The following is a 12,095-nucleotide window of genomic DNA, read 5'->3' on the forward strand; positions in this document are numbered from 1 at the left end:
CCTAAATATTTTTTAGTAATAGTTAAACTAACGCTTCTAGGGGGATAGTTTACCAAGTAAAGTAGTAGAAAGAGATATACCAATAATAAAGGTCTCAACTATACCTAGTCTATATTAACTGATAACTAAAAATTTAGGGTAAATAAAACCAACTATATCTAAAACCAAGAAAGAGCAAAAGGTATGAAATACTAATAGGAAATAAAACCCTAGTTACAGCGCTAATCATACTCAAAGTAAAGTTCTACTTAAGTAAGTCTACACAGGTACCAAGACCGCCTAGAATAAATGACATCAGTGTCCTAAGAAGCCAAGAAGCCAAGTAGCGAAGCAGCTATAATAAAAATTTTCACTTACCTTCGAAAATAATCAAAATCAGCCCAATATATCCTAGGCTAACAAAAGTCTCTTACTAGTGATATTAAAGAATATTAGCTAAGGGTACTCTGTAGATAATACCGATAACGATTTAACCTATAATTCCAGCCTAGATTGCGGTCGCGGAGACCTACCTTATAAGGGAAAGGAAGAAGAAGAAAGAAACGAGAATAAGGATTTTAATAACTGTAAATATAGATTAGTGAGGAAATGAGCATAGATCAATCGGCATATAATTAGGTACATACTTCCTGGTTCGTGGTATAGGAGGAAACCACCGGCTATACTCGAGTTTCGTCTTTAGAGTAAGATTTAATAAGATTAAATAAGAAAATTGGAGAAGGGCTGTTAGAAGTAAACTAAGGACCTCCTCCTACGTGACACAAATTCGTGTCCACCTGTTCCCACGGTTCCATCTGACGCCGACCTTTTGCCCCAATCTTGTCCTAGTCCGCTCGGTCATAGGCCTTTCTTATTTTGGATGTGGGGTTACGTGGGGCCGCGAGGTTCTATTCTGAATAGGTTGCCCGGTGATCTGACCCGTAGTTCTATAATTTGATGAGGGGGTTAGGCTTTTCGGTTACTGTTTGATCGATTGTGGACGTCCACCTGGCTAAGGGACCAATATGTTACTGTTCCTCGTGGGCCATAGGCTTCTAAGAAACCGAGCAGCTCACTCGCGTCCTCTGTGAAGCGAGGCTAAATGTGGTTACCGCCCTATTTTGGTTGGTAGCGGTTGAAGTCTCCGGTTGTCCTTCTTTCATCCCGGATGGTGGATTGGATTGCGCCCCGGGCAGTTGTCAGCGCTGATCCTGTTGATGCCTCGTGCGGGGTGTGTAGTGGCACTTGTTGGCGGTAGACTGATCAGAGGAGAATCAGAGAGTAGCTGAAGCGCTGGCTAACAATTAACGATCTTTTCATGGCGGAGTGGACTCCGGGGAAACGATTCGGACTTTTGATTTTCCTCGCGTTGCTCATAAAGATGAACAATCACATTATGTATACCTGTAGTTACCGACTGTACCTATGCGAAAGAGTTCGGAGGTATAGCTGATTTCGAAAAGTACTGTACCTATGCGTCCTATGGGACTGCCCTGATCTGCGGGAGTTGCGGCGGGAATTACGGGAGAAAGTCGGCGACGCGTTTAATAACGTGTCGAGCTTGCTAGGGGGTTCTCAAGAAGAAAGGAGAGGTCAGATATATCATGCCTCGCGAGCCAAGACGGTGGATGCTGTATTGGACTTCGCGGAGGCATCACAAAGATTCCGCAGTCGCGCGCCACGAGGGCAGCTTGACAACGTGAACGGCAATTAGGCCACGAAAGGCCTTGGCGAGGCTCTAAGTTCGTTCCAGGAAGTGGTACACTTCGCTTGTAGGTACAAGGATATATAGTCGTGATAATTCCTATGCACGCTCTTGGTCGCTCCTAGGAATCAGGCTTATCGTTCCTAGAGGACTTATAGCTCCCAGGAGTGGGTGGTATCGCTCCCGGGAACGAGGAGGGGGTTTTCCGAGCTTTAGTGCGTTAAGTAAGATCGGTGCCGGTGGATCACGAATCCCGGGAGCATGAGGGCTTCCTGTGAGGGTCTCACGTATACGTAGATGAGGACTGTGTTTCGTAAATGGATAATCAATATTAAGAAAAGCTATAGTCGACTCTAGATACAAGACGTAGCGCGAGGAAGCAAAAGAAAGGTAGCTTCCTCGCGTTCAGGGGAACCCATATACACCATGTGGGTCCCGCGCAGATCATTTCTCCATGCTTCATGTATATCTCTGACACTTCCCGGAATTAACAAATAATTCTTGGAATGTATGAACTTCATTGGATCGCACATCTTGAAGATTAATCTATTAGGAGTGAAGGCTCCCGAGTTGACACAAGGCCAAGTACTGGCAATGGATTTACTCCGCCATGGAAAGAGGAAAGTATGCTTTCTTGGATTAAGCCAATTTAGGAAATGTTACACTTCCGAACTTGGAAGGACTTAAAGTGAACTGTGAGAGCAGAGAGCTCTAGACTAGAAAAGGAGGTTCTAGTTGAAAAGAGATTCTGGAAAAAGTGGATTGCAGAGAGCGATTGCTCTATCGATATTTCTCAACCCATTTCTACTTTTCACTCAGAACAATGCCTGAGCTGTGTTTCCCAAGCATGTAGCTCTTCCAACCCGCCTTTTCTAGATCGATATCTGCGTCTCCAGACATAAACTTCATGAAAACACCATGTGTTACAACCACGATATGTTTCCTAGGTTCATTGTTCAATTGATCGGATATTTCTGCGACACGAGATCTCACTCTCTTCGCCCGCTCCTTTACTGCCTCATCTTCAGGGGCATAAATTCCCTCCTTCAATTGCCAGCCTTCCGGTAAATCTTTGACGCCTAGTCCCGGAAAAGCCTTCACTAGGGCCGGACATGTGGATCCAGTATCACAGGGAAGCGCACTTCGTTCCTGCAAATCTGGATCCAAGATAAGGGTCGCACCATTTTCGATACCATGGCCAGAGTCTAGGTCGAAATAGCGTTTATCGAGGACGTGTGGGAAAGCAGTGAGCGTGGTTTGGATGGCACGCCGCAGTGGAGAAGTGAGGATTATGCCCACCTGTGGAGCATGAGGAAACGTTTGGGTGAGCCGTGAGGCTTGTTCAAAGCCAAGAGGTGTTAGGCCAGGGTCAAGTTGGGAGAAGTCTTTGGAAACATTGTGGGTAGATTCCGCGTGACGGACAAGATGGACTTCCGAAGTCATAGCTAGAGAACTTGGAATTAGTAGTGATCTGTTTGCAAATCCTCCCTTTATAATAGTTATAGCAACTTAATGAAACAATTTCTAGAGTATATTGCGTGATTCTTCCTCGTTCCTTGAGTGGTCATTATTATAACCATAAAAAGTATATCCGTATCTCGATGTTCTAGGCTAGAGATATTAGTAACTGCCGGTGTAGGTCCGAAGTCTATCTTAAGGCCCACTTCATTACTTCGATAATAGCGTCTCGTAAATCTAAAGGGGTTGGTAGTTATAGTAGCTACTTAGGACATGAATCCATCCTTTCTTTCTGCTTCTCCTATGACAGTCATTTAAAAGTAGTGCCAGTACATTGGTCTAAGGGTTGAAGCTGCTACGTGACATAAAGCCACGGCTATTTATCGGCTGAAAATCGGGGGAGTCTATCCCGACGGATCCATCCCTCTTTATTAGTATATTGAAGAAAATGGTAGTTTCACAAATTGACCCGTCGCTTTGCACCATATCACACATAGGCTGAATAACGTTGGCTACCAGAATATGCTATCGTCCCACTACTCCATACCAGCATAACCCTAAGATAGCACCCATTACAATCGCCACGGGTGGGGCAACATTGAACCATGCGCTCCCCGAATATGTTACTGCCGCAACAACCACCCACCATGGTTCCTTACCCAGACTCTGTCCGTCGCTTCTTTCAGAAGTCAGGTATCCAATCTCCCACAACCGGTATACAGCTGTATATACTAGCCCAACTGCAGTGGCATTCACTCCTCTGAGGAAGTCGACCACATACTTCTTCTTCCGCAACACGCGCCAGAAGCTTTGGATTGCAACGGCCAGCGTGATTCCCGGAAGGAAGATTCCTAAACCGCCGAGGAACGCACCGAAGGCGGTCGGGAATTGCGAGCGCTGTAGTGCTAGTGCTCCCAAAAAGACAGCGAAGTTGAAGTTAGGACCGGGGAAGGCTTGAATAATGGCAAGGCCGATCAGGAAGTCTCTACTAGAGACCCACCCGGGATCGACGACATAGGAGCGTAAGAGGGGAATGACGACAGGACCTCCACCAAAGATAACAGTGCCGGCAAGGTACATATTGGCGAAGAGGTCTAGGACCAATGGGGGTGTGGTGATCTGGCCTCTGGCAACAAGAATTGCGATGAAGGACGCTAACTATATTAGTGTTGACGCTTAGGGATCTTGTCAGAATGGGGTGCGCACCGAAAAAGAGAAACATAATCAGAAGTCCAATCCGAATCCGAATAATGTGCTGTTGTGTGTCAGCTTCAACGGACGGCATTGGGCTTGTAGTATCAACTGTGCTCTGTGGTAGTTCCTCGACTCTAGGATCCGTCCTTCGCGATCGTGTCGTCTCACTCCTTTGGACTCTATTCTCTCCCAGAGTTGTATCATCCATGGCTATGGAGTTCCCATTTGCCTTATACGGTTCCTGGGGACGATGATGTCTGTCCTTCCACGCGAGTTTTGCTCTCAAAAATTGCTGATACAACCATCCATCCCAGATGCTGGTGAGGAAACCACCGATAACCATCAGCACGGGAAAATACCAGAGTGCATTGTAACAGAGACCAGCACATGCGCCAAAGATCACGAGGATACGGGACAGTTTATCGCGAATAGCTTTTTCGGACAACTGTACAGCCGCAAGTGCAACGATACCCACTGTAGAGGCATTGAGGCCAGAAAGTAAGGAGTAGGCAGGTTCGGGAAGAGTTTCACTCATGTTTTGCACCCCAAGTGAGAGGGCATACATGCCAACTGCGCCAGGAAGACTGAAACCGTTAGTTGAAGTCTACAGATGGCGGGCATTGCAGCATAAGGGTATGAATTAATCACCTCCAAAGTAGAAACACAAGCATGGCAGGAATAAATCCTGCGTGTAATAGGGCTAGGCAAAAAACCATCTTCGTGCTACCGGGACCCGGAAGACCCTGACAGATAGCAAAGAGTTCCTGATACTATGAAATTTGTTAGGAGGCCCTATGACATCGGGACACGCCAACTTGAAGATAAGGGAGATTCATACAGTCTGTTCATCTACCCATTTTTCCTTGTCGCCCTTTCCCTCCACGAACCTGCTGTGTAGAATCTGGAAGTGTACTGGTGGTCCTCCGAAGGCTGTAAAGCCTAGATCCCATGTACGCAGAAAAACGTCCAACAGACGGCTCGGCAGGGGCTTTCCCGATCCCCCATTTTCACTTGAAACCCGGCTTCCCCGTTTGTGATTCAGACGAGAGAGGGAAGAGAGGCCTCGGGAAAAGGGGGCGAGGAGTGGCATACTGCTCCTTAACAGCTGCGAAGATAGATCGCTCAAGCACAAATAGTAAGATAGACAAGGAGGATGAGACTCTCAAACGTGAGCAGTGCTCCTATAAACCATCGCCGTGCGTTCTAGGTCAAATACCTATGTAGATACGCGGGATCCATGAATGGAATGGATGGGACGTCAGGGAGCCAAGATGTTTAGGTAAGCTCCAGCATTGCACTAAAGTCAAAACAAACAACCAATCAAAGACAGGCAATGAAGCACGTGCTGTACCAAAATATGGGTCTAGAAACCCTATTCGGAAGGGGAATGTCACTGCATGGCGTTTACTTGACGGAGGCGATGCCAAGCAATGGAAAGAGCTTTCTTGGTAGTCATCCGAGTTAGCGGAGTCAAAATCAAGTTAAAGCGTCTCTGAATGTGGCAAGTTGATATGTTTATCATTTGTTTATGCAGCCTGGTCACCAACTCTTGGCAAGTCCCACAGGGTAGGCCCCTGGGGTGGCCCCTGCCCTAACAGGTATAATTAGGAATACAAATTTTAGAACGCGGGTAAAAAGAGCAGGCAACAGAAAGAAGAGCTGATTAACTGGGCAAAAATATGGTGCGAAGACACAGTTTGAAGAGAGGCAGGATGTTGGTGAACGATAAAATGTAACGTTATTTGGGAAATGACGAAGCATGCATCTTAACAATGCGTTCTACGTTATCGGTAGAATAAACAAATATAGACACCTAGTGGCAAGTTACAAGTGGTTAAGCCAACAAGTACAAGGATTGTTTGGATATGATGCCTGGGGAATCTGGCATAAAAGTGAGCATGCCATAGGCCCACAGGTTTTTTCTAGGTAGGTGGGATGAAATAATTCTTGCAACAGAGTTGGGGGGTGCCTGAGTATTAGGAAATTCACTTGGTTTAGAGTGAAGAGTGTTCCCTAGCTAAGCATACTCAATAAATACCTCCTTCTTTCACTACGTCGACTCGTCTTCCAGTACTCCTCCTTCAGTTATAATGATCACGAGCACCGGTCGCCTAACCGAGTAGACCGAGAAGCATGTGGCTACAGTGCTTATTCGATCAAGATCCGGATCTTGAAGGCCGAACATGAGCTATGCCGTTACACCACAACGGTAGTTGGCGGCAAAGTACCACATGACCGTTGAGATCGCGGAATCATGGTATATCTTGGGATTGATATTGTCCCGTGATCTTTTGATTCGTGAGATTATCATCGTGGACGAATCGTAGTGTTTCTTATGATACAACTGGTCTGACGGGGGCTTGATTCATGGGAAGACCCTTAGAGTTGCTGAAGGATCGTGCCATTTCTTACGACAGCGATGGCCGTATCTTTTTGCGGTTCGCAAGAGAGTCAGAACTCGCGGAAACCGTGGTGTTCTCTAGGATCTGCCTTTTCGTGTAGGTTCCCCCGAAGGGTCTAAGATTATAAAACCTGTGGTTTCTCCTATGATAGAGATAATCAGAGGACCCCCGCCTTCGGGAGAGAATCAGAGTTCGCGGAAACCGTAGTTTTTCTTACGACAAAGAGAATCAGACGATCTTTTGGTTTATGAGACATAAGGGGCGCGTCAACCGCCTAATAAATTGGTTCATTATTGTGCGGCCCATGCATGGCCGGTTTTTATAGAATCACCCGAGCCACGACGAAAACCATGACCTTTCCGCAACCTCTGTACGATACTCCGTACTACGGAGTCCGTAGTGGTGTTATGCACGTGACTTTTCTGACTTGTAGATTGATTGGTTATTGATGGCGAGTTTGTGGCATTTAGCCTCGCTTCTTTAGACAGTTGGGAGAAAACAAGCCAGGCCACGGATCCTTTCTCCATAGAACGTGATACTGTAGCCAACGATGTAGAAAAATGAATCTGACAAATGAATACAATCAGTTCGAGGGATACAGTATAAATTTCCCGCGTAAAGCTAATGGATCAGAGGAACCAATGTATGATTGGGGGGATTGGGTACTCTGGTATTCCTTTCTCCACCTTGGAGTAACATGGCTGACGTCACTTCTCCTTGTGACTTCATAAGTTCGTGCTTGGTGCAGCGACCTCTCCGCTCGCATCCTAGGGGACTAAATCAACTCATAGAAGCTTCTGGAGCATTGGCTGCCATAGTCGCAGCTGTATAGGCCATTTTCGATCATGTACAACTGGAAGCAACCCAATAAGGACTTTGTTGCTTTAGGGTGGGGAAAGGAGTAACTAAAAGCCAATTATATTTCTGCTACAATGCCATTATTTCATTGGTCAGTTGTTACTCCTTTCTCCACCTTGGGGTAACTGACTCTCCAGTCGTCGAAAAAAGAGCGGGGCCGCAGAAAAAAATATCCAGCTTAACACAATACTTTTTCCCTCTTCTCGTATTTGGTCAGGCCATGCCATGCAGATGGATACCCCGGTTGAAAGGGCCATCAAGTATAATGCACAAAACCGGACCAGTGGGTATAGTACCCACTGGTCCGTTTCAGTCAAGAAGTTTGCGGCGTTTGATCGGAGAGTCCTGGCTTCCTCTAGTCTTGCTGGACTCTCTAATCTTGCTGGACTCTCTAGCCTTGCTGGTCTCTTTAGTCATGCTGGTCTCTCTAGTCTAGCCGGAGGTCTAGTCTTGCTGGACTCCCTAGTACCTTGCTTGAAATATCATTTGTGAAAATAAAAAATAAAATAAAAAGAAGGCCCTAAAGGCCAGAACCTAAGATAGCTACGCTATGCAGTTAACCGAATTTTCCAAAGGAGCATTCATTATTTACTGTTGGCCCTCAAAATCAGAAATTCCCTGTTATAAACAGACCTCGACTTAATGCGTTCCTCGGACACCATTAATTGGTTGGAACGAACTATTGGAACGAACTAAGCTCCCTCCCTTCCGTGCTAGGCTTCAAAATGGGCGTGGCAATAAATTTGGTAGGCACATTTTACGTTCATCACCTACTGCAGTGACCGTTTCAGAGTTTTGCTGGTCATGAACTCGAATACCCGCAGTTTCTGGACCGCGGATTCCTCGATCGTCCCTGGTCGTGGTTTTCAACGCAAATTCGTTGCCTGCTGTGAACTCATCACTCTGCCGGGGGCCGTTTCAGGTATTCGTTGACCATGAACTCTAAAGACCACGGTTCTGGAGCGCAGCACTCCTTTTCAACGCGAAAACCCATGAACATGAAGAGAGCCGTGTTGTACCTGTTTGTAGTCTTAAGAATCCCTGAGAGCCATTCGTCTATACCTGCGACTATTTAGTGCCCTGTTTCCTTGTCTTTTCCAACAGTGACTCGTCTCTTCATATGGCTTCCGCTCCTCCCACCCATGTGTTTTTTCCTTAAAAAGAAAAATAGGTGATGAAAAGGAATCAAAAGGATGAAAAGAAAGGCCGCGGTAATTATCATTTTGAGCGACACGGTTCTTGGTGTCGCACCAACACCTCGCGTTTCACGTTACGGAACCTACTCCAGTAAGTCCCTACTCTCCAGTAAGTCCTTACTCTCATTCAGCTTCAAAGTTACATATCTCTCGCCCAGAGACAACCTAGGATAATCTTCATCCTAGGAAATACCACACTTTTGTGGTTTCTTAAGAAATTCTCTATCCTAAGATCATCTGTATCCTACTAAATACCACACTTTTGGAAAACCGTGGTCTGCCTCAGGAAACAGATTGTCTGGAGAAATGAATTAGCCTGGGATAACAGAACCAAAAAAAACCGTGGTCTATCTCAGGAAACGGCTTGTCTGGAGAAACTAGTTGGCCTGGGATATTGAAAAGACAGGAAAACCGTGGTATCAAAGTTTGGCCGCGATCTTGTGGTTTCTTAAGAAAATTTCTATCCTAAGATCATCTGCATCCTACGGAATACCACACTTTTGTGATTCATTGAGAAGTTGTGTACAGACGCACTCGAAATCAGTTCACTGATTTGTTCTCTTTGATTGCTTTTCAAATTCTATTTTTATTGACGCTAGGCCTAATGTAGCCAAAGAAAGGTTCATTGCCCTTTTCCTATTCGACAGTCACGGGTCGGCTAGGCCAGATGTAGGCCGAAGTGGATCTGGCCAAGATTTAAGAAGAATCAAATAGAAAAAAAAAAAAAAAAGATGAAACTGATTTCGAGCGGACCTGTATCTTCAGCATCCTGTAGCAACCCGGATCCACCCTGTACCAGCAGAAGTGAGAAACAGAGTTAGGGATACTAAGGCGTGGTTAACATTACCTTCAATATACATTACTTGTGGTTGTGTGCCGAGCGGGAGCTAACCGCGTACCGATGGTGGACCCACATACGGGAGGGCCCGAACCCCCTCCCACAAACACCGGAGAAAACCCCACCAGCTTCTCAGTCGAGGACTTCCAGCCTCGCGTACCGATCGAGCCGCTTCCTGAGTCTCGCAAAAGAACACGGAGCGATGGTGCCTTCACACCAGTGGAAAGTACAGGCCGGGTTACCACCAGGGAAGTGTGGAAGCTCATCGACAGCCTGAAGTTAATCATCCACCACCAAACTGCACTCATCGAATCCACTAAGACCGAGATCGAGGAGGTCAAACACGACCAGAATGTCCTTCGTGACCAGAATGAGAAGCTCTACGAGGAAATCAGAGCTATGCGAGCTCAAATCGACGCACTCCCACCAGCACCTGCGTCCAGAACATGGGCAACAGTTGCGGCCAGCAGCAACGTTGCCCCTCCTCAACAAACCGACTCGCGGCCAGACAGGGACCTGAACTGCGTTCGTATTAACTATATTAAACTTAATAATCTACTTAGAAGATATAGATACTATTTAAAGTAGGTAATTATAATAATAAAGGTTAAAGCGATTTAAAGTTTTATAAATAATATTATTAAGTTATAATACCCTAATATAGTCTAGCTAATTAAGTAGGAGAATATATTCTTAGTAAGTAATAGTATCTAGTCTTAATTTAATAAGACTATATATTAGGAAATTATTAAAAAAGGTACTAAGCTCCTTAATCTAAAGGATTTACTAATATCTAAAGGCTCTCTTAATAAATTTATAATAGCTAAGAAAGTCACTACTGAGCGCTTTATATAGGAAGTAGGTTATAGACTTAGTCTTACTAATTAATAGTAGTACTATCTTTTTTAGAAATAACTGTTTAAGATATAGAACGTAGGTATTAATAAAATTCTCTTATATTATATAAAGGAATTTAACCGCTTCTATAAAAGCTACTTATTAGAATCTAGGGCTTCTTTAGTAGAGATAGTCTAGAATTAGGAAGAAAGATATACCTTCTATATTAAATAGTTAGAAGAATATATAGCTAAGGAAAGTAAGGGTAATTTTATAGGAAGACTATAGCTAAGCTAGCTACTTATAGTAGATAGACTTAGTATTTCTAAAAATATATAGAATAATACTATTAACCTATAGTCTTCTAATATAGAGGAAACTATATTCTAATTAAGTAGATTATATAAGTTATTAGCTATTATACTTAGTAGGTTCTTTAACTTATAGCTAAAGGTAGAAATAATATAGAATAAGTCTATTTTTATTACTCTTTAACCTAAAGGTAATATCTTTCTTATAGTTTACCCCCTTATTTTAGTCTAGGAAGGAGATACCCTTAGGTTATTTACTAGAGTGATTCGGTATTCTTTAGAATATAGTATTATCTATAGTATACCTAGCCCTAAAGAAAACCTTTAGCTAGACTACTCTATAGTAACTAAGGTACTAAACCTTATAAAGGTATTAGCTCCTAGAGGTAACTTTAATATTTATCTTTAGTAGAAGCTTATTAATAGATAGAATAAAGGGTATCTTATATAGAAGGTCTCAGTTATTACTCTTTAGGTAATTTAACTATTTAAAGAAATTATTTATACTATTCCTTAAAAAGTATAATATTTCCTATACTAATCGCTAACTTATATAAAGTATAGTTATATAAAAAGCTAAAGTTCCTAATTCTTATTTTTTATTTATATCTAGTATCTAGTTTAGTATATTCTAAAATACTATTTACTAGTATTATCTATTATTATAGAGTAAAGGTATATATATTTAGCAGCTGTTATAGTTATACTAGTTAGTATAAAGGGTATCTAAAATTTAGATTACTAAGGATACTTTATATTAGCTTAGATATAAGACTTTTATATATCTTAAGGCTAAGTTATACTAATAAGTTAATAGATAGTAGGGGTAAGGAGGGGTATATTTTATAAGAGAGGTAGATATATATTATCCTAATTGATATTATATAGTCTATCTAGTAGTTTAAATAAGTTCTATCTATTAGGTAAGTAAATCTTTATATCTATTAAGAGCTATCTCTTAAATAGACTAATTATTAGATATAAGTACTTTAGAACTACTACTATAGATAACTATAACAATTATTATCCTTACTTTTAGAGAATATACTATAAAATAAGTAGGAAAAGAGAAGGAGAAGGGGATTAGAGATATATAAACTAAGGGTTATAAAATGATTTAACTAGGGCCCTACTAAGTTAGATTAGATATAAAGAATAATAGCTATTATAATATATTAATAAAGTATATACTATAGTTATACTTTAATAGAGTAACTATAACTTAGTAGATTAAATATTTACTTTTTTTTTTATACTTATAAGACTATTTTAAACTATAGCTAATTAGGCTAAGTATAGATTTATATTTTAGTCTAC

At 42.7% G+C, this 12,095-nt stretch overlaps 3 protein-coding genes across 3 annotated transcripts; 1 reads left to right on the forward strand and 2 right to left on the reverse strand.

Annotated features, from left to right (window-relative positions):
* Nucleotides 1-2,488: 2,488 nt before the first annotated feature.
* On the reverse strand, nt 2,489-3,127 carry LCP9604111_8451 (histidine phosphatase family protein; the record flags this gene model as incomplete). Its single annotated transcript, XM_039076596.1, has 1 exon — nt 2,489-3,127. One exon carries the CDS (start codon nt 3,125-3,127, stop codon nt 2,489-2,491), a length of 639 nt encoding a protein of 212 aa, XP_038925510.1.
* Nucleotides 3,128-3,667: 540 nt separating this feature from the next.
* LCP9604111_8452 (uncharacterized protein) lies at nt 3,668-5,426 on the reverse strand (the record flags this gene model as incomplete). Its single annotated transcript, XM_039076597.1, has 4 exons — nt 3,668-4,296; nt 4,349-4,920; nt 4,985-5,106; nt 5,175-5,426. The coding sequence occupies 4 exons, from the start codon at nt 5,424-5,426 to the stop codon at nt 3,668-3,670; spliced, it is 1,575 nt and encodes a 524-aa protein (XP_038925511.1).
* Nucleotides 5,427-9,693: 4,267 nt separating this feature from the next.
* Nucleotides 9,694-11,125, forward strand: LCP9604111_8453 (uncharacterized protein; the record flags this gene model as incomplete). The annotated part of the gene is made up of 2 exons (XM_039076598.1): nt 9,694-10,155; nt 11,123-11,125. 2 exons carry the CDS (start codon nt 9,694-9,696, stop codon nt 11,123-11,125), a joined length of 465 nt encoding a protein of 154 aa, XP_038925512.1.
* Between the last annotated feature and the right edge of the window lie 970 nt (nt 11,126-12,095).

Source organism: Penicillium roqueforti (assembly GCF_015533775.1).
Source record: "Penicillium roqueforti strain LCP96 04111 chromosome Unknown scaffold_33, whole genome shotgun sequence".
Classification (NCBI taxonomy): Eukaryota; Fungi; Ascomycota; class Eurotiomycetes; order Eurotiales; family Aspergillaceae; genus Penicillium; species Penicillium roqueforti.